This window comes from Rhyacophila brunnea, unplaced genomic scaffold (genome assembly GCF_057557595.1).
Source record: "Rhyacophila brunnea isolate RB1 unplaced genomic scaffold, BYU_Rbru_1.0 scaffold_16, whole genome shotgun sequence".
NCBI classification, from domain to species: Eukaryota; Metazoa; Arthropoda; class Insecta; order Trichoptera; family Rhyacophilidae; genus Rhyacophila; species Rhyacophila brunnea.
The window spans coordinates 6,247,854-6,270,638 of NW_028232816.1; the positions used below are offsets into that span (position 1 = coordinate 6,247,854).

The 22,785-nt window shown below is 34.4% G+C and overlaps 2 protein-coding genes across 4 annotated transcripts; one reads left to right on the forward strand and one right to left on the reverse strand.

Moving 5' to 3' along the window:
- The first annotated feature begins 1,314 nt into the window (after positions 1 to 1,314).
- On the forward strand, positions 1,315 to 15,709 carry ThrRS (threonine--tRNA ligase). Of its 2 annotated transcripts, none has more exons than XM_085944067.1 (12): positions 1,315 to 1,519; positions 3,304 to 3,557; positions 4,383 to 4,554; positions 6,051 to 6,128; positions 7,065 to 7,322; positions 8,639 to 8,785; positions 9,127 to 9,570; positions 11,199 to 11,321; positions 11,711 to 11,889; positions 13,625 to 13,799; positions 14,428 to 14,542; positions 15,382 to 15,709. In XM_085944067.1, exons 1-12 carry the CDS (start codon positions 1,454 to 1,456, stop codon positions 15,540 to 15,542), a joined length of 2,172 nt encoding a protein of 723 aa, XP_085800193.1. In that variant the 5' UTR covers positions 1,315 to 1,453; the 3' UTR covers positions 15,543 to 15,709. The 2 variants fall into 2 exon arrangements, with proteins under 2 accessions (XP_085800193.1, XP_085800194.1); XM_085944068.1 differs by having other exon boundaries at positions 1,315 to 1,415.
- Positions 15,710 to 17,009: 1,300 nt separating this feature from the next.
- Datp (purine phosphoribosyltransferase family protein Apf) lies at positions 17,010 to 22,489 on the reverse strand. 2 transcript variants are annotated; one of them, XM_085944070.1, is made up of 3 exons: positions 22,271 to 22,489; positions 19,355 to 19,713; positions 17,010 to 17,886 (listed from the first exon to the last, which is right to left on the reverse strand). In XM_085944070.1, the coding sequence occupies exons 1-2, from the start codon at positions 22,377 to 22,379 to the stop codon at positions 19,391 to 19,393; spliced, it is 432 nt and encodes a 143-aa protein (XP_085800196.1). In that variant the 5' UTR covers positions 22,380 to 22,489; the 3' UTR covers positions 17,010 to 17,886; positions 19,355 to 19,390. The 2 variants fall into 2 exon arrangements, with proteins under 2 accessions (XP_085800196.1, XP_085800195.1); XM_085944069.1 differs by having other exon boundaries at positions 17,010 to 19,713.
- Between the last annotated feature and the right edge of the window lie 296 nt (positions 22,490 to 22,785).

Sequence of the window (22,785 nt, forward strand, 5' to 3'; positions counted from 1 at the left end):
ATCGTTTGCTTTTGTGTTGTAAAAAAACATGGCGGATATTGTTGTATGTTGAGTATTGTATTTTACAAATATGTCAGATGTTATTCGGCTAAAAAAGTGTTTATTAATGGAAAAATACAAAGGAGTATCAGCATTTCGGAACAATTTATGCAAATTATTAATTATTTAATACCTATATAAGTTTTTCCTAAAACATCTGTTACAATAACAATTATGTCAAACGTCAAAATGTTTACTCTCTAATGTCATGTGCCAAGGCCGTACTCGTAATATTATTTTGAACCCAAAATATAAGATTTGTTTTTCAAAGTAAAAAAAAAATTAGTGCTAGTTAATGACATTCATTATTTAGATACATTTATAATTCATTCCAGAGTTAAATATATTAAATTTAAGAATCCGTACCAAAATTAAAAATTGTATTTATATGAAGCATGTAATGGAGCGTATGTGGCAATTTTGTAATGTTATATAACCGTTTTTTTTTGTATGAATATATTCATAATATTATTATAATAAAATATATTATGCAGGGCTTCTCTGATAATATCATGCGAAAGAGATAAATACCTATTGGAATTAACTATGTAATCAAATATTCAACATATTATGCCGGTATTTTGTGTGTAATAGTTTTATATAAACAGTAAGTAATTTTATGTGTAAACAAACCCATGTTATATTTTAACCTAATTAACTTTTTTTTGTTTATAATTAACTGTGTAATTATTTTTCAACATATCTGTGTTTTGTATTAATTTAACAGTTTTATTCAAACAACAATAATATGTAATTTTATATACTACTTATTATGAACAATATATAAACACACAATCATATTTTTTTATTCCAAGATTTACCCATTTGTAAACGTGGACGTATTGTTATTAACCGATTTGTGTTTAATTTTTCAAAACATTATGTGTTTTTTGTATTGTTATAAAAAATAAAATACGTCCATTTGCATTATTCTTTCTTACCCTCAATCCTTATAAAGTTTTTATTGCGGGAACTTTTCCTGATTAAAATACGCTCGTCATAAATTGGTTGCAAGCTAAAGTATTGATAAAAAAATATTCAATGGGACGTTTTTATGTCCAAGTATGGTACACTTCATCTATAGGCAATTGCCTACAAAACGTGCTTCAGTCTGACATTTACGTGCTCCGTCTGTAGGCACGGTGCAATGTTATAACATATTCTTATATACCTCTATAACCTTAACATATTATTATGGCGTAAACATATTTTTTTTTATTGGCAGCATATCGGGATTAAGGAAAACTATTTATCCGGCTGAACACATTCTACGTTGCAATAATTATTTGAAGTTTCTCAAAGTTGTCAGCGAAAAATCCAGCAGCATGGGTGATAGTGTGGTTACCGACTTACAAAAAGTCAACTTAAATGAAAAGGCATGAATTTCCTATTCATAACGTAAACAGTTGATATTATGTTGAGTATAACGAGGTTTCGCTTTGGCAGCATTTCACTTTTACAGAGGAATATCGCGTCTCTGGTTCGTAGGCCTATTCGGCGGCATTGTGCTGTGCTGTCAGAATTTATAATTATTGTACAAAATAACAGTGTAGTGCGTAGTGACATTAACTTATCGTGTTCTTTTTGAAATAGCACACTTTCAACCAGTGCGTTCTATTTTATGGATCCTTATGTTTCGTTGCTAAGAAATTGCACGATCTATTGCCCAAGTACAGTCATTGTTTTGCAGATGCATGACGCAATATGGAGCCTGATATTGCATACAACCTGGTGTATATATACGTCTATATTTTATATACAAATCCATGAAATTTCTTGTGTTAAAATATAGTCGTAAGTCTGAACGAATGAATGAAATAATATATCAATTATTTTTCTATGATAAATTCATATTATGACTTATCTACCCATCTACAATTTTTGAAATTATGACATTTTTAATGTTTTTGTAAACTACAGCCTCAGACAGGAACTGGTGTACCTATATTTCTGGTCCCATTGCTGTAAGAACTAATCTCTATGTTTTGACAGGAGCATTTTTCATTAAGTACCTAAAAAGGATAACCATGTGTATTTGTTTGTCATCTTCATCTCGTATGGTGCGAGGGTGCAGCATACAACACAGGAACAAAGCAACAGACACCAATATACCTACACAATTTTTCTTATAGTCCGCTTACATGTGCATGGATTCACTACTGACAGTACGTAATATCGCAGCCATAACAAGAAAATGTACATGTAAACACGTATTATCGTGCAAGTTGCAAGATTGTATGCATGTATCAAAAAATGGTAATATAGTACTCCATATTGTCATTTTGGTTACGGTGTTTTGAGATGAAAAACTAAAACCTAACACAACCTACTTATTTTTGGGTTACAGTAGGTTGTATTAGGTTTTGGTTTGGTTTTTCATCTTAAAAGATCTCGATCACAAAAACGATTTGGAGTATTATAAAATTACCAGTTGGAACTTGTGTGATATCTGCGCCTGCACAGTAGAACAATAATGCGAATCTGCCAGAAAAAAAAACTACTGCAGAGCATTTTTGACGTTTACCAATTTTCAGATCCAGTAAAATAGCACCATAAAATGACTACAGCATGTCTCGCTTACGGTTGAAGAATGAGATTGGTGAGACAGTCAGCATTTTTACGTGTAAACAGTAATTATCGCGATAGTCGAATTTACACTTTTGGTGCCAGTAAATCCATGCACGAGTACAGGCGCTATTTACACATTTAATATTAATAGTAATCAACACTGAGTGAGACAGGCGTAATTTCTCTACACCTATTGTAAACGTGAAAATCTATTGTAAAATTATGCGTGTCGGAAGGATTTGATGAGCAGCTTAATATATTATGCATTAAGTTTTTCCCAATAATATTACGGAAGTTGCTGAAATCACCCAGTTTCAGCAAGATTATTGCAAGCAATAAGTATTAAAATTTTTATTGTAAAAATATTTGAAATTATCAAAGTTAATTTAATTATTTCTAATAGGTACTTTTTGCGTAGTGTTGATGCTTATAATGTTTAATTATCTAAGCTTCTGTCAAAAAGTAGAAGTTAGTTACTCCGTCCACGGTACAATATAATATGTCCTCCGGTGTCCAAAAATCTCACGTTACTAACCACTGCCCTCCATTGCATTTATTTCTTCAGACATTTTATCACACTGTGTCCCCTGTTTTACCATGTCTTGTTCAATAATTAATTCTTGGGCTATTTTATTCAAAATACATCCACTTATAACCCTGTCTCATATGGTAATGGAAAATGTATTTTTTTTATAGGCCCAAAAAATGACTAATAAGAAAGATAAAAAGGGTGGTAGCAAACCTGAGTCGGGCACGACTTTGAAGGAGCTAAGTCCCTGGCCTGACTATATAGAGAGAAGAATCGCCCTCTGGGATAAACTTAAGGCGGAGTATTTGCAAGAACTGGCCGCCAAACCTGATCTCACCATTGCGATATCATTACCGGATGGAAAGCAAATTGAAGGGAAGGCGTGGCGCACTACGCCTTATGAGATTGCACAAGGGATTAGGTTGGTAAACATATCGCCAGAGAACTGTCTATTTATCAACCACTCCATATCCACCACTTATTTAATATCTCTAATAGTAATTATTCTCTTCTCTGTCCTGTGTATTATGTACACCAGTGGCGAAGGGTGGAGGTAGGCTGTTAAGATCCGCAATAAATAGTGCACATTAAACTTTGTCGGTCATACGTGTTTGTTTTCATTGCAATAATACAAGCTTCAGATGGTGTTGGTTAATTTTTTAAATTCAATTAAACCCTGTGAAAACCAAGCCATATAAATAATAGTCAAAAAATACTCATGTATCTATAAAACTTTGGATATTCTATAGATAGAATAATATGTTTTATCTATTATATTTTGGTTTAGGCAGGGCTGAAACAAATGAACCAACAATATATTATGTAATATGTATTAATTCAACGAAAACAAATAAGTATGATACGTGTGCACAATTTTGTCTTATCGCCCAAAATATACCAAAACTATTATGGTTTGGTTAGGCAGGGTTTAATTGATTTTTAAAAAACTAACCAACACTAACTGTAAATTGTACTCTTAGTTCAATAAAAACAGATATGTATGACTAACAAAGTTTAATGTGCACTATTTACGTTTACCCTTCGCTACTGATGTACATATATGTCTTCTAAAATGTATTTCGTTAATCCAGCAGGTTTGGTTGTGTTTTAATTGTTGTCAGATGCCAATGAATAATCAAATTTCGCCTGGAATAATCTGGAATTATGTATCCTTAAATCTTATACTAAAACCATAATATCATTGTTTAGAAATATCGCTGAACTATATCGTTTCATTTGTCAACAGTCAAGGCTTGGCTAGTAATACTGTGATCTCTCGCGTCGATGGAGTCTTATGGGACTTAGAAAGGCCGCTGGAAGGAGATTGCAAGCTGCAGCTCCTCAACTTTGAGGATGACCTGGGAAAAGAAGTCTTCTGGCATTCCACGGCTCATATTTTGGGCGAAGCTATGGAACGAGTAAGTGTTCATAATAATGCTTAATAATTATGTATAAGTTTGTAATAATTTACTTTTATGTTGGCTAATTTGTACTACGAGGGTGGGTCAATAAGTCCTTAGAAAAGCCGACAGGTGGCGCGACTAGTACTGTAAGCGGTTTGTTTTCATGCAGCGGCACTACCGATTCAGTATGCTGCGAAGTTTCAATCAGATTGGTCGGGTTGTTGTTATTTATTTTCGTACATTTAAAAAAAAAAATTGCTTGTTTACAAAAATGGAGAAAATTGAGTTTAGAGCTGTTATTAAACATTTTAATATAAAAGGGTTAACAGCAAAGGAAATAAAAAATGAGTTGGATTTAGTTCACGGCATATCTGCTCCTTCACTTGCAACTATTTATAACTGGTTAAATGAATTTAAACGTGGTCGTACATCAACAAAGGATGAACCACGCTCAGGACGTCCTGTAGAGGTGACTACACCAGAAATGATCAATAAAATCCACGATATGGTGTTAAGTGACCGAAGATTAAAGTTGAGTGAGATAATTGAGGTTACAGGGATCTCAAAAGGTAGCGTCATTTCTATTTTACATGACAAATTGGGCATGAAAAAAGTTTCTGCAAGATGGGTGCCGCGTTTGCTCACAGTCGACAATAAACGCAATAGGGTGGTGGCCTCTAAAGCCCTGTTGTCGCTCATGCAACGCAATCCGGATGAATTTTTTCGTCGCTTTGTGACTGTAGATGAAACATGGATACACCACTATACTCCCGAGACGAAAGAACAGTCAAAGCAGTGGATTGCGAAAGGCGAACCATGTCCAAAGAAGGCGAAAACCGTAAAATCAGCTGGTAAGGTTATGGCTACTGTATTTTGGGATGCACGTGGAATTATTTTCGTTGACTATTTGGAAAAAGGAAAAACAATAACAGGGGATTATTATGCATTTTTATTGGACCAGCTAAAAAACGAAATTGAAGAAAAACGGCCTCATTTAAACAGGAAAAAAATCCTCTTTCATCAGGACAATGCCCGTGTTCACACATGTTTACGATCAATGGCTAAAATTGAAGAATTGAAGTTCAAATTGGTCGACCACCCACCGTATTCGCCAGATTTAGCCCCCAGTGACTTTTTCCTTTACCCAAACTTAAAAAAATGGCTAAGTGGACAACGTTTTTTTTCAAATGAAGAAGTCATCGATCGGACAAATGCTTATTTTGAGGACCTTCCGAAAACTTATTTTTCTGACGGTTTAAAAAAAATTGAGAAACGTCTAACCAAGTGTATTGAGCTCCAAGGAGATTATGTTGAGAAATAAAAAAAAAATACAAAAATAAAAACTGTTTTAATGCTTTTTTCTAAGGAATTATTGACCCACCCTCGTAATTAAGTAATTGACTTTTTTTTGAATTGATTTTAAGTTAAGATTTGTATTTAATGACATTATGTTTGAAGTATTATAAAGAATAAAAAATGGGAATAATCATATTTATTGTTTCTCTTTTAAGGTTTATGGTGGTTGTTTGTGCTACGGGCCTCCTATTGAAAACGGTTTCTATTACGACATGCACCTGCCAGAGAAAGGGGTTTGTATATTTTAATATTATATGGAAAAGTTATTCTCTACGTTGGCAGCACTGAACACATTTGTGAATAAAATGCAAATCACAGTTGATACTATAATTTTTTATTTGACTTATTTATATAAGGGTGGTGCATTGCATAGAACACCGCACATTTGTCTTGTTCCACCACCAATGTGAGGTGTTTTATCTTAGTGTGGCCTTAGCAAATAAATCTCAAAGTACAGGTGTGAAGCTTGCTACAAATGAGCCTCGAATATGAAATGAGCTTAGCAAGCCTTTGTAGGTTTTCCTATCAGCTTCACTGATGTATAGAACTATAATTTTTTTTACCAATGTTAAAATTTGAATGTTTTGGCTGGAGTTGCCCTCCTTCATTGAATGGAGTGTAATACAAATGTCTTCCCAATCTTTTTGCAACCGAATGTTGACAATGGATTACGCAGTGTATGCAAAAAATATATGTGCATTTATATTCCGGTTAAAATTTAATTGATTTTCATAATATAATTTTAATATTTTATCTGTGGTTACCACAAAGTTGATTTTAGCCCATTTGCCCAAACACTTGAATTAAAATTATAATAGATATAAAAAACATTATATAATTTAGAAAAACACTAACCGAGAGAGTATATCACAACCAATAGAAAAAACCTTTTTGAAAAAAGTAAGCCAACCGGTCGGGAATCGAACCCGGCATCTCCAACGGGTAAACGCCCCAAATTCGTCGCATTCAACCATTATGCTACGGAAGACAAAGTTTTTTCTATTGGTTGTGATATACTCTCTCGGTTAGTGTTTTTCTAAATTATATAATGTTCAATAATCAGAATGATATATTCTTAAATCTTGTGAATTATTCGTTTGAATAAAAGAAATAGTTAATTAAAAGATATAAAAAAAATGTTTATAAAAAAAATGTTTTTCTGTTTCCAGATATCGTCCACCGATTTCCCTTACCTGGAGAACCTGATGAAAAGCATAGTGAAAGAGAAGCAGCCGTTTGAGAGGTTGGAGCTGTCCAAGGAGGACTTGCTGGAGATGTTCGCTTACAACCCGTTCAAGGTGCGAATCTTGCAAGAGAAGGTTGTCACCCCCACTACTACAGTGTACCGCTGCGGGCCGCTCATCGATTTGTGCCGGGGGCCACACGTGAGACACACCGGGAATATCAAATCTCTTAAAGTTACTAAGGTATGTTTTATAATCAGTCAGTGTTTATTCGGTGTTTAATGATACATATTATGGATTTTGGTGACAATAAAGAAAACCTTTTTTAGAAACCCTTAATATAATATCTTAGTGAAGCTAAAAAATATTTATTGTAAGTCATTTTGTATAGTGCATTCATTTGCAGCAAAATTTACATTATTATTGTGTCCACATCTGTCGAAAACACCAAGCAAGAAAAGCAAACAGCAAACACAATTTTAGATTCACTCTATCTTCTTCTTCGGCGTTACATCCAAGGGTGTGATTGGGCCTTCTCCGCAATCGCTTTACACTGACTCATATCCTAGTCCTCTCCAATTTCAGGTTTTCTCCTCACAGTAACTCCATTGCATTCATGACAGCCTCCTTATTCATCGAAAACAATAAAGTAAATTCTGCAGTCAATTCCATACATTTGGGCATACATATTATGCCCAAATCTTTACACATTAGGCAAGTTCATAAATTCAACAGAACAAGATTGATGGAAGTATGGGGTGATGATTGATCAAAGAGTAGGCTTATTTATGCTTATGCAATTGAGAAGAACATAATGTTTTATTTCACAAAAGAAAACATCTACTTAAAACTATTAGGAGTATTTTGTATCACTCAAAATCATTACTACATAGGAATATTGTTATACAGTCGAATTCGGTTATTACGATCACGGACATTGCGAGATCTCGAATGTAATGAGGAAACATACGTTGTCATTTTAGTTTATGATTTTCTCCATACGTTTATTCACTTTTATAACGAGCTACTTATCGGATATACTGAGCAAAAATATCATCAAAAATTTTCTTAAAACTGGTAATGTGTCGATCGTTTAAAAATATTTTCGAACCTAAGCAATAAAATCCGACCGTAGACCCATTCCGTCAGGATCGGATTACGTTTATGACATTAGCTAAGTGTCTAAGTACCTAATTGGTGTTTTCGCCGACAACTTTGAAAAAGTGTCCATGCATAAGGTTGAAATTTCATGTAAAAAATCCAAGCTGAAGTCAGTAGGTACCTACCAGTGTTCATTACAATAAACAACTTCTTTTGTAGTTTATGAATGCGATGCTTGTTTCGGGGAATAATTCTATTGTGTATGTATTTTTGTTTGAATTGGGACTTTTTGTGTTATGTGACCGCTCATTTAAAAATACCTATTCTCTGATATAACAAATGATTCTTATAACAACCAAATTAAGTCAGTCCCATCTTCCTCGTAATAACCAAGTTCGACTGTACTTGTGTTGTTATTGCAAAGTAATAATATGTACTTCCCGTTCTGTTTTTATTAGAACTCGTCCACTTACTGGGAGGGTAAGGCTGATGCAGAGTCTCTTCAGAGGATCTACGGAATCTCATTCCCTGAGAACAAGCAAATGAAGGAGTGGGAGAAGTTCACCGAGGAGGCAGCCAAAAGAGATCACCGGAAAATCGGAAGGGTTGGTTATTGATTATTTGAAAATAAGGTTCGGTAGCTTGGGCCGATAAGAAAGAGTGAGACAGGCCAATATGAGAGGAACGATGTAGATTCGGTCAGAATCAATATGTTCTGTCAATATTGTCTGGGTGTATCCGCAGACGGAATCAACAATCATCTCAATTCATTTGTGTATCATTCACGTCACAAAACAAAATTAATTTTTAATTTAAAGACACTGATTTTGCTGATATGGGGCATGAACCAACTTAACACAAAAAATTCAATGATGTCTACTATTTCCAATGTTAAAATATGGTCTCTGTAAACAAACTTCAATATACTCATGCAATTGCGTTTCAGGAACAAGAACTGTTCTTCTTCAACATACTATCGCCGGGGTCTTGCTTCTTCCTTCCCCGCGGCGCCCACATCTACAACAAGCTTCAGGAGTTCATCCGAGAGAATTACCGGCAGCGCGGCTTCAAGGAAGTCATCACCCCTAACATCTACAACAAGAAGTTGTGGGAGACCAGCGGCCACTGGCAGCACTACGAGAAAAACATTTTCTCCTTCGAGGTGGACAAGGAGACCTTCGCCCTCAAGCCCATGAACTGCCCTGGTCACTGTCTCATGTTCGATTCCCGCGTCATGTCATGGAGGGAACTGCCCCTGCGCATGGCCGACTGGGGAGTACTTCACAGGAATGAGTTGACGGGAGCTCTCTCAGGCCTCACCCGAGTGAGGAGATTCCAGCAGGATGATGCACATATCTTCTGTACCCGACAGCAGATTAAACAAGAAATTGTAAGTGTGAATGATCTATCGTGATTTTTATTTAATTTGGTTGGTGATTCGACATGGGCACCTTTTGGCAGTATGTATTCAATATTTTTCGATGATTACTTTTTCTTATTATATTCTTTACCTTTCAAACAATATATCGTGCACTACTTTAGTCAAAGTAATGGAACACTGCGAAAAAACATAGGTATCGCATCGCGTGAGTCTGACACCACAACCCCTATGTTTACTGAAATGTTTTACGTCAACAACCTAAATAATTAATAATTTACTGCCAAAAGTTGGTAAGTCATGAAATCCTGTTATGGGTTAATTGCAATTTGAAGTTTGTCATGCATTCTAATATCATTCATAATGCTAATTTCTTTGTGATTTATGTGCGTGTTCTATATATATCGGATGACCTTTATCTTTTTTCTAGCATATATATTTATATATAGACACATAATCAATTGTCGACTCTAAATACCTAAATTATCGACTTACCAACTTTTGGCAGCAAGCAACCCATATTGTAAGAATTTAAAATCCCAAATTAATCTGAAAAGATAATTTACCTTTGTGTACCTATTGCCCGTTACATTCTATAGATAAAGTAAACTGATTAAGCATAGATTGCTCAAACTAACATGGCGAAAAAGATTTTTAGAGGTCATTTTGCAGTTTGTTTTGAAAACTGGGAATAGGTCATTACAGAATTGATTTGACAAATACAAGATTTTGTAGAATTTATCGCACACAATATTACAAGGTAAACATGATTATGAAATGATTAATATCTATGTATTTACATATTATTCATGACCGGGTGCCGCAATGCTGATTGATTCTTTCATCATCGGCATTCATGACTAATTAATTCTGTATATTTAGTCATTAATTATCGCGAATGTTATGATGCTGAATTAATGTTATATAAGTATCTAATATTTGTGGACCTTCAGGAAAACGCCGGCATACTAGGACTCACTGTTAATATGGAGAAATCAAAATAATATATGATTGTATATGGAGGGCCGGACAGACCCTGTACTTTCAGAGCACACGACAGCGCTTTTGAGAGGATCAGGAATTTTGTGTAAGGGTCCGCCATTTACAGTGAAAGTAGCTTGGATATAGAAATTAAAAAATTAATTATGCTAGACAACAATTGTCAATTCGGTCTAATGATTATGCTATGTTCTAAGGCGTTGTACTGACACTTCAAATGTATCTTGTACAAAACACTAATAAGATCAGTTGTCATTTATGGCTCGGAAACCTGTTGCATGACCAAAAACATAGAAATAGTGCTGGGCTGTGTCTTCGGACCCATCAATTACACACAGTTAGGGTGGAGACGAAGATACAATAACGAGCTGTATGCTTTATATGAGAGCCCGCACATCGTACAGTCCAGATATTTGATAAAAATAAGCCCATGTCGTATCTATTGCTTGAGACTTTTAAAATAAGTTGTTTTTGGTTTTTGGATTGTCACCGTTCATTCCTCTTCTTTCCTCAGTGTCTCAGATGTTGCAATGAATACACAGCGACTGCCTAAAAACCAAAATAACCTTATAACCTCAGCCTCATAAAAACAGTTAAAACTCTTTTAACTCTTAAGTTTAATTTTCCCCCCTTTTTTTCAGACCAATTCCCTGGAATTCATCGAAGACATCTACAAAGTGTTTGGCTTCACATATTCGCTTTGCCTCTCTACTCGCCCTGAGGAATATCTGGGAGAGATATCGGTTTGGGATGAAGCTGAAAAGGTAATATTATTTATCATTCACAATGATTTACATACATATTCAAGTTTTTCTGGTAACAGTATGTTTTAATGTCGTTGGTATTTGTAATGTTGTCTCTCCCCTTTTCTCTTCTTTTGAATGAGGGTTGTGCCAACTAATCCAAGCGGAAATCCTTGTATAAAATATTCCTATGAAATTCATATTACTTTTGGTGTTATGATCACAGCAGATTAGGAGTCTTGGATGATTTACATGCCAATTCAATTAGTATGTTAACCGATCAATCAATCAATGTGCATAAAGAGATGGAAGTTCAATAGGTTTATTTATTCGTCACTACTTTCATCAGTATGTACCGTCAAATTACACGTCAATTACTTATGGGAAATATATTTTTTTTATATCAACAGGCGTTATCCGATTCGTTAAACAGTTTCGGCAAACCGTGGTCCATAAAAGAAGGGGATGGAGCATTCTATGGCCCCAAAATCGACATTACTCTGCAGGACGCCCTCAAGAGACAGCACCAGTGCGCTACCATCCAACTCGACTTCCAGCTGCCTGTGCGATTCAACCTAGGATTTATCGGGTGAGCATTGTTATCTTGAAAATGTGTTATATTTTAAAAACTGTTTAAATCTTATATCTCAGTTGGGGAGGGCATATAATGAAAATGAGTCATTAAACAACTGTTTATGGATAAACCAGACAGACTACGTAAGCTTCAGGGGATACATTTTTTGATGGATAGATGAAATAACCAAGGATGTTTCCAAGGACACTGCGCAAAACAGATCACTGTTCGAATAGTTCTGTCCAATTTTATTTATGATGATGAATGTTATAGGAATTGATATTAGCTTTGGATAAGGTACAGCATGGGCCAAGACTCAGTAATACATAATTATTTAATGAGTATTGTTACACTGTCAAACAGAAGTCATAATAATTGTGCACTAAACGTGACACATTATGAGTATTTTTGTAAAAACTAATATAATCATACAATGATATGCCACCAATATGGAACTGAAGATAGTTATATCTCTTGGTTTCGGCAGGGTTAATAATAATTTAATGTTTTCTTGTGAAATACCGTCCTGGAACCGGACTTCACTATAATATCAACATATTCAATGGGGAAATGGAGGGCTTGAGGATGCCTTCATCCAACAGTGAATTAAAACAGGCTGATGATGATGCATCTCATGCCACTATTTACCCGAATATGCTGTTTAACAGTAAAACTGTCACTATTAGACAAAGGCTGATGATGATGCATCTAATGTCACTATTTACCCAAATACGCTGTTTAACGGTAAAACTGTCACTATTACACAACACAGCTATTCTCAAATATGTGGTTATACATCTAAGAAAATTATGCATACTGGAAAAGACTAGTAAAATACTTACTACAATTTAGCATTGGCTCGAAACTCAGTACATATTACTTTACACCTGCCACATCTGCATTCTATACAATTGTCAGTTAGTTATATCAGTGTGGTTTTTGAGTTTTTCATTATTTCACAAATTATCTCACCGCCTAATACATATGCCATTCATTGTTTTATGGCTTGATCTTTCAAGTTAAATCTTTGGGTTCAATTATCTCAGAACTATGATTTTTCTCATAGTACAATCTGGTTCCAGCGGATCTATTCTATACAAAAGGCGACTATCGACCGCTAACGTGATAATGTGTTAGTATTTATTACATACATTTTGTATTGAAATAGTATAATTTAACAATCAGTTAGCCGTTTAATCAGTCAAAACTGTCTCTCTCTCGCTCATGCTCTAAATTTTAGCACAGCCAAGGGGCATGGCGTTAAAATATAGCATTTATTGCAACAATTAATACCAGCTAATTGTAATTGTTACAATACATGCTAATAATTCGATACAAACATACCCTAGTTAGCGGTTTTAGCAGACGAAAGCAGCCTTTTGTATAGAATAGACCCGCAGGACATGATCTGAAAACTATGCAAATTGAATTACCTATTTTATTCGCAATTCTTAAAAATCTATAAAACTGACTTCTGACTTGTGACTTCTATAAAAATATTTGGAATTATTCGACAATAATGGATATGTACCTAAAAATTCATAAAAACCAGCAGTGCTGCGGAACGGAGGAATCGAAAAGTGGGCATTAAACCGACTCCTTTTGCTTTTGGCTCTCTAGGATATCCCATGTAAATTCGAAAAATTTGAATATATTATCTGTTTACCCTTTCCCACTCAGCCAATAATTTAGAGCCATTACTATGCTCTCATGTGAATATGTCAATTAATGAGTGACCTATGTCTTGCAGGGAGAATGGTGAACGAGAAAGACCGGTGATGATTCACCGCGCTATCTTGGGTTCAGTGGAGCGCATGGTGGCTGTTCTGACGGAGCAGTACGCGGGCCGTTGGCCCTTCTGGCTCTCGCCGATCCAGGCTTGCGTCATTCCTGTCATGCCAACATGTGATGCTTATGCCAAAGAGGTACATGTCTTTTTTATTATGTGAAATCGAAAACCAAAAGCTGACCATTTACCATCATTCATTCTATATCCAATATAATTATTACTCTGCACCTCGAGATTAGTATAATATGCTTTGTATATACATACATAGATATAATTTTAAATTTATTGGTTGGACTAGAAAGTTTTCATGTACATACATATCGAGTGCTTAAAGTCGGAAAACGTTATCTACAAAAAAGTGTTTTTTTTTTTTTAGATAACATTATTTTACATTTACGGCTACATGATAGTCAAACAACGTTATGTCAATCTTTTCTAATTTCTTATTAAATCGTCAGTAAAGTTTAACGCTAATTACATAAGTTACCCTTGTTTTCATATTTTTTAAAAACTATCCCTATAAATTTTAACATCATCATAAGCAAGATAAATGTACAATACACAATAAATTATAAAATATTAACATTAGGTTTTAAATAAACATTTCCCTTGTTAAGTTACAAGACTCTAAAATAACGATTTTTTGCTCTCCTGTAAAGTTGCACTTTTGTAGATAGTGTTGTTTGACACTCAGCAGAGTTTTTGCGCATACATACATCCAACATAAAATTAGACGAAAATATTAATGTAATTTTTATTCACAGGTGGAAGCTGGTTTGATCAGTCGAGGATTCATGGCGGAATCAGACACAGATGCAGGCCACACCCTCAACAAGAAAATACGCAATGCGCAACTTGCCTATTTTAACTTCATATTAGGTTTGTGTCATATATACTTAATTTTTATGTATGAAGTTATTACATAATGACCATATTGATTGTTTCTTTGCATTCCCTACTTTTGTTCGGTTCTCGTGTCTGGCATATTATATAATAAATATATAACTTAGGGTATGATAATTCATGGGGATATTATGATATGCCTACAGTAAGCAACAACTAATGAGAAAATTTCATGGCCATAAAACATAAGATATTGTAATCTTACCGATAGTTACCACAACAAGAGTTGGGTATTTCCCGAGAAAATATCAATCTCGAGATACGGGATTTCCCGAAATGATGAAATTTTGAATTCTCGAGATATCGGGAAATTTAAAAAAACCTGTACAGATCAGTGTAAAACAGACAAATTCAAAAAAATATGAATTTTTTTTATTTATGTGAGAAGACAAACAAAATAGAAGTAGGAAACAAAAATAATTCAAAACATTACTTATTAAAATAGGATTTCAAAAACACAGACTGTCAATCGCGTACGTTTTTGTGACACAAAATTCCCTGATGTTGCAAAAATTGCGCTCATTTTGAGTTGACATTGGCTTAATTGTGTTGAATGCCCGATCAGTCTGAATGTTTTGTGTTTTCTGTCCACTTTTTTAATATAGAAAATCGTTTTTTCAATTAATAATCCCGAATCCCGAGGAAAGATTCTCGAGATCCGGGATTTCCCGAAATGTTAAAATTTCAATTCTCGAGATTCGGGATGGAAAATCTCGAAAATTCCCGTCGGGAAATTCCCGAAACTCAACACTAATCGCAACTGAAGAAGAATCTTTTGAAGGCACCCTGAGAATTTATTTTCCGTTTTCTTTCAGTTGTCGGAGAGAAAGAAAGCAAGGCTGGCACAGTGAATGTGCGCACGCGCGATAATAAAGTCCACGGAGAAATGAAGCTGGATGACTTGTACAAGCACTTCGACGACTTGGCAAAGTCCAGGACTCTCTCTGAAGACACGGAGATCATCAACAGCCAATAAACAAGATTATTTTCCATCAAAATTCTGCTACCTATTTTAAGAGTAATGATTATTCACATTATCGGATCGTCAAAAACATTTGTTTGTGATTGTCTGATTGAACTGTAAGAATATTGAATTATATGAAATTAAAGGCATTTTAATGTTGTAAATCCAGTGATTTAAAATTCTTTTTAATTATCACAGATAACCAAAAGTAATTGCCGAATCCAATGAAAAGGATAATTTGCGAACTTGCGATATTTTGTATAAGCCAAAGTCCATAATGTTGCATTTTTTAGTAAGCTCTGAATTTTCAAATGATCGATTAACAAAAACTTCGACACAACATTTCTATTGTCTTTATTAATATTGAACGTTAATTTTGGTAAAGAAAATAATATAATACAGCCTTATTTAACCGAACATTACAAATTACTCACAAACCTGCTTGCATTTAACATTACTCGGTACCTATTCACCATTCCTCTGTCTTGATTGCTAAAACTGAACTATCTTCAAGGTTAGCATTAAATGGATCACTAACCCAATTGCTTAATTTAAACACACCGATTCATAAACTGAACATCTGATCATAGCACTTGACAAGTGCTTCTTAATTTTCATTACAGTTTCAGTATCTTTGTATGAAATGTGACCCATCTGCGTAAAATTAAGTTTTTCAAACCTATGAGTAATCAGGCGTTTAACCGTTTCTATGCCTTTAGCGAGTATTCTCGCTCTATGAGGTCGTGATTGACAGGCCACACATACAAATTTTAGTTATCTCGTCCGACTTGAAACTAAAATTACTACCCACTGTCAATTAATTTGCTTAATCTAAAAAATTAAACAGTGACATCTGTATGAATAATTATGAAATACTAAGCCACAAATTATTGATATTACAGCGCTTTTCTCTACATTCAACGTGTATCATTAAAAGTCTGCGGCCTTGCCATAGTAATATTATGTGGCTTGAAAAAGGTTAAAAGGAAATGTGATTAAATAATGCAAGAGTGAGTACTGCGTTTAAAGAATTCGGTTAAATACAACCGAATTTTAAATATGTATGACAATAAATTAAACACAGATTTTTTGCTGTTAATTTTCTTGAAACCTTGTCAATTTTTATGTTTATTTTATTGCTAGAAGTATTCATTGTTAGTTTAACTATTCCATTATGGCATTTATAATAAAATTATTTATTTGATTAACCGCCATTATAAATGGTAACATAATATAATATATTATGAGTAAGAAAGAGATTTACTTTTAGGTATTTATTTTTGGTTGTGGTCAAATACGTGAACTGTACTGCTAATTATTTTTTTATAATTTTTATGTTACTTCGCCCACTTGATTTGATCAATTTAATCTGCAATAACAGTCACTGCAAAGTAATACACGCATAATCATTTTGATGTTGATTTTCATTTTATAAGTGTACCATGGTAAAGCTGTATTATGAAAAATAAAACGAAATCCGCAAATATAATTGTTTTATTTTTTCATGTAAACCATTATAAATATAATATTATGTACCATTCAAGTTTATCAATTAATTTCTTTCTCTCATTCCACTGTGACAGGCTCTTTCGGAGTGAAGACAAGTTGATTTCCATCTAATGTCATCATCATAGAGGTATTAAATATAAAGAGGGGCAAGAAATCGGCTTTCTCATACAATTGAATGAAGCAGGCCAACAATGGCCGACAACTTACGAGAAATAGCGACCCGATAAAAAAAAATGCAGGGCATCACGGAGGATTTACTTTGGTCATTATAACGTAATCATATGATATAATGTTAATGTGGAAATCTTGTCGCAAATTGATTACCAGCCTGCCTCACCATATGCCTGCTTCACCATACTTTTATATAACCCTCTAGCTGACAGGGCTCTAGCCTAGGGGCCCGGGCTTGGCGTGGCGAGTCGACCAGATGAGTGAGATAAACACAGGCCACAAATTTGCTCTAACAGTAAAAATAGTCGTCTGCGGCGGTGCTATTTTGCTTTAATAATTATTAATAATTAAAATATTTGATTGTACAATGCAATTTTTAACTGTGTGCCGATACTCGACAACTCCATAATTCAAATGGATGGGAAAATACTAAAAATCGTTAAAAATACACCTTAATTTTACCACGTACACCATGGAAAACGCTAATGTAGCGCGTCACACTGCCTTTACCCTTAGCGGTAGGTAGGGGGGCCCGCCAAACATCCTAGGCTGGGGGCCCGCTTCAGGATGTGGGGGCCATGGTCATCATACATGTTTCCTAGAGGTCTAGAGCAGGCCTGGGCAAACTACGGTCCGCCAAGTATTTCTGTGGGGCCCGCGAGCTTTAATCGTAATTCTGAAAAAAGTTTACTTTTTCTACATTTTAATGCCTTTTTAAAAATAGAATTTAAATATACATACATGAATTGCACCGTCGAGAAGAAATCTGCAAATTTTACAACTCTCTTTATTCGGACAACTTATAGATTCTGCTCGAAAAATGTATCTTATTGTTTGATCAATCTACATAATATGTGAACAAATATTTTCAATTATGAATATGTATCAATAAAAACTCTTTATGATCAAGCATCACTGATGAATATTTACAAACACCTTTAAGAATCTCAACTACAAAATTAACACCCGCGCATCTATTCTATACATAAGACTGCTATAGGCCGCTATCGAGGGTAGTTTTTCACTTTTTGTATCAAAGTATTAGCACTTACTGTAACAATTTTAGAGCGAGACAGACAGTTTTGCTTCGACAGATAACTTATTGTAATTCTTACAATAAGTGCTATTACTTCGATACAAAAAATGAAAAACTACCCTTGATGCCTACAGAAGTCTTGTGTATAGAATAAATGCACTGAAATTTGTTGAAAAATGTAGAACAGTTTCATTCTTCTCATTAAATTGTCGGCTATTAGAGAATCATTAATTTTTTTATGTTGAAATTCATTTTTCATGATTAATAAATAATGAATGCCTAAAAATTATATTTTACTTGCGGCCCCGCTGTTCATTTTATATTTCTCATGTGGCCTTTCATCCAAAAAGTTTGCCCAGGCCTGGTCTAGAGGTTAGGCAAAAATTAAGTTCAAAATTGTCAGTCTCTTTTTGTGCATGAAGGAGAATTTATTACGATCTCAACATGATATAATATACCACTAAGGGTCCAGGAGAAGGTTGTGAATGAAAAATTATTGTGAGTTAAAGTTAGTTCATAGACTTTGTAGGAAAGATGTATTATGTCATTATGATTCATTGTCTTTTTTCATCTTAGAAATTTGGTATTAAAATTGATAATAAAGAAATCATTGGTACATCAGATGTCCGCGGTTATAGCACTTTTTCAAATTATTCTGACAATACGTGCAATATGTCCTCGATTTTAATGATATTTATCATGATATAGAAAATTATATTCAGTAAATTTCTCATTCTAAACATTTTTTTTGTGTTCAGTATTTGCCATACCGTTTACAGTAATGATAATATTATATTGAATATGATCATGATTTGTTGATTTCTAAGATGAGAAAAGACTGAGTATTATAATGACACATCTTTTCTACATCTATAAATTGTTTAGACTTGATGCCATCAAGATACCTCAAACTCTTCATTTTCAAATGTTATAGTGCACATAGCCTTTAATCATAGGAGTGACGCACCACATGTTCTTTACCTTCACTATCACAAAGCACACACCTTATGCATATGTAATTTAATAGTTTATAATTTTTGGTAATCTTTAGTAAAAATATTTCAATTGATATTTTATTTTCAATAATGTTTTGTTTATATCGACTGACCAGTGCCAAAAGCCAAATCTTTGAAATATGGCATGTCTAAAGAGCGGCAGCCTTTTCAATGATGTGTGGTTCCAAATCCGCGAGCATTGCGTTGAAGTCTGGATAACCGGCCCTTTCCTGAGCCGACGTCAGATTCAGCCACACAAATTCGGTATGCTCCTTTGATAACACAATCTCCTGGTTAGGATTTTTAAGCTCGGCCAGCCAGTAATAAACGGTCTTGTTTTTTTTTTTAACTGTGTATTGCAGTGTTCGACAGATGTCTTTATAGATAACAAGGTCTTCCTCTTTGATACCGGCTTCCTCTGTTGTTTCTCGGAGTGCCGTTTCCCAATTTGATTCTCCAGGATCTACATGACCTGGAATCAAAGGAAAGAATCTATTGTTATAGCACATGTACACATGCGTGGATTTACTTGCACCAATAGTGTGTATATAAACTATTGTGATAATAACTATTTACATGTAAAAGTGCTGACTGTCTCTCCAATCTCAATAAGCGAGACGCTATGTTGTCATCATATGGTGTTATTTGACAGATTCAGGTAGGTTCGGACAAGTTCGTAAATAATCGGTAGACGTCAAAATATTCTGTACCGTGTAGTTTGTAGTTCTTCAGCAGGTTCGCCACTATCGTTCTACTGCACAAGCACACGCCATGCAAGTATCAATTATTGCGTGAAAATTCAGAAGCTTCTGAACTATTTTGATATATGCACGCAATCTTGCAACTTTTACGATAATATGTGTTTAAATTTTGTACATTTTCTTGTTATGAACGTAATAGTACATACTGTCAGCAGTAAATCCATGTACGTGTAAATTATGTTATTCTTATACATAGTTATCATTTTGCTGAAGATAATATTCATAGAGAATAGAGGAAAAGCTGTAGACTACTATGTAGTAGGAAAGATTACAATAAGAATTGCAACATTTAGGACTGGAGCAGGTGCATGGAGAATTTAGGTAGCTCTACTTCGGCTATATGTGTCATCAAATTTTTTTTTTCTCACTTGTATTGAAATGTACCACACTGACATTACTTCAACACATGGGTTTCGTAACATGCTAAATTTAAATGGAATATGATGAAATGTTCTACAAAAAGAATTTTGAGATAATTTTTGTGTTAAAACCAGAGTTGTCGGAGCCCTAATTTTTCTGGTAATTTTATAGTAGGTACTACATATCATCATTGTGCTTAACCGGTTCCATGTTTTCAGCGAGTTTCCTCGTAGGAGGCCGTGATCGACAGGCCGCACATACAAATTTCGTGAGTTATCTTGACCGACAATAAACTCAAATTACTATCCACTGTCAATTCATTTGCATAATCTAACAAATTGAATACGGTGACATCTGTTTGAATAATTATAAAATACTAAACTACAGATTATCAGTATTACAGCGACATTATTAAAGGTTCAATCTACATTCAACATGTGTCGTTAAAAACCTGCGGCCCGTCAGATACTGCCATAGTAATATCGTAAGGCATAAAAAAGGTTAAGGTGTTTTGAGACTAAAAACCTAACCAAAATCAAATACAATCTACTTGTTACAGTTAGTAGGTGTGTTAGGTTGTGGATTGGTTTTTGGTCTCCAAAGACCTAGATCACAAAAACGATATGGAGTAAGTAGTATAAAATAACTATTTTTTTTAAAACATACAGATTCTGTAGAATAATCAAATTGGCATCAGTTCTAATTTTTTAAAAAACTAATATAATATATTTTACACACGAATGTATAGCATGGATATTTTGCTTTAATTTTAAAATTATTAAAGTAGGTTTCTATAATTATTTTTTCAAGATTTGGAATGAAGTTATGGTCCAGGTTCCAAAATATTTAAGGAATTCTGTGTTCAGCTCCAGTGCTATTTCTTACTCTGGTTAAAACTCATGGCTGACGGTCGTGACCACCTTTGAGCGACCAAGACTATGCTTTGAGCGATGATAAAAATAATAGTTTCTTTAACAGTACATGAAGAAAAAATCACTTTTTCTCAGATTCATCTCTCTCAGGAATATTGTGAGTATTTATTAAATTTAATCTATAATACTACTAGTACTTACAGTGGCCAGTACCCAGGGGGGGCCAAGGGGCCCTGGCACCCCCCAAAAATGAAAATTATCAGAATGATTTTAAACATTGAAATTGAAAGCCAATAAACTATACCTTTGGGCTTAGACAAATAAAAAAATGATTTGTAATTATTCTCCAGCACCCTTTTTAGAAAAATTTCTTAGATTTTAATTTCTAACACAAAAATTTCGAAACTCTAATGTCAGGTTTCCCAATCCTTAATGGAACTGTAGAAAAATTCTCAGTGTCCACCCGAATTCCGGAGTGGTGTAGGTCATGGCTGGGGAGGGCTGACAGGGCTCTAGTCTGGGGGCCCGGGCTGTGGGGGGCCCGGCGTGTCGGGTTGACCAGATAAGTGAGATAAACATACATCATAAATTAGCTTTAATAGTAAAAAAAGTTGCAGTTTTCAATTCCTTATATAATTGTGGAATATATTTTTTGATTATTATGTGTCAATACTCGACAGCTCCATTATTAAAGTAGATGTATTAAAAATCGCCAATAATTCACTGTATAAGTACCCTTAATTTAAAAAACGTTAATGTAGTGTTTCACACTGCCTTTAATCTTAGCGGTAGGTAGGGGGCCCCCCAAATATCCTAGCCTGAGGGCCCGCTTCAGGATGTGGCGACCATGGCGTAGGCACACCGAGTGCAATAGATAAAAGACCGATAAACGAGAAATTAGGCTGTGAAGAAGAAAAAGAGCTTATAGGACTAATTTACATTCTCCTCCTTGGGCCCCCCCCCAATATTAAATCCTGGGTGCGCCACTGCGTACTTACGATAAATTTTATTGAAATAAAACAGTCAATTAAACTACCTTTCGGTGGGCTCCAATGATAAGGACTGTATGAGGCTTTCATTAGTAAATATTGAATTGATGAGTCGATGCATCGAAATATAACCAAACCAGCTGCGCTTTTCGTCATCTTTATTATAATTAGATCACCTGGCGCTATACAGTATCACTAATTAAGTTGATTTAACCTGAGACGATTTTCAAAACACGATATTTCTGTCAAATCCTACGAATTGCGATATTTGGATCCATAGACTAATACGACTAATATACTTTTAGATCATAGATAATTTAGATTTTTGACATTTGACTAAAATGTCAACGTGACGAAAATAAATTTCCCCTTTCTCGAACACGTTCCCAATATATACGGCCACACTTACAAAAGTACCTATTCTAAAATAAAAACCTAAAGTTACCTACCGAAAGTTGTATGATAAAGCATTTTATTAAATGCATACAACAGAAATCAGAGAAAAAATGAATACTATTTTTTTGTTACAAATTGGATACAACCTAAAACGAGCGTAAAAGAT

What these genes read in the sequence shown, in the direction of transcription:
- ThrRS (XM_085944067.1), top strand. Translation starts at nt 1,454, where the DNA reads ATGTTGAGTATAACGAGGTTTCGCTTTGGCAGCATTTCACTTTTACAG. An exon ending in TGGGCGAAGCTATGGAACGA is followed by an intron (nt 4,555 to 6,050) that starts GTAAGTGTTCAT and finishes TTCTCTTTTAAG; the next exon opens with GTTTATGGTGGTTGTTTGTG. An exon ending in TGCACCTGCCAGAGAAAGGG is followed by an intron (nt 6,129 to 7,064) that starts GTTTGTATATTT and finishes TTCTGTTTCCAG; the next exon opens with ATATCGTCCACCGATTTCCC.
- Datp (XM_085944070.1), bottom strand. Translation starts at nt 22,379, where the DNA reads ATGACGAAAAGCGCAGCTGGTTTGGTTATATTTCGATGCATCGACTCA. An exon ending in TCATTGGAGCCCACCGAAAG is followed by an intron (nt 19,714 to 22,270) that starts GTAGTTTAATTG and finishes CTTTGATTCCAG; the next exon opens with GTCATGTAGATCCTGGAGAA.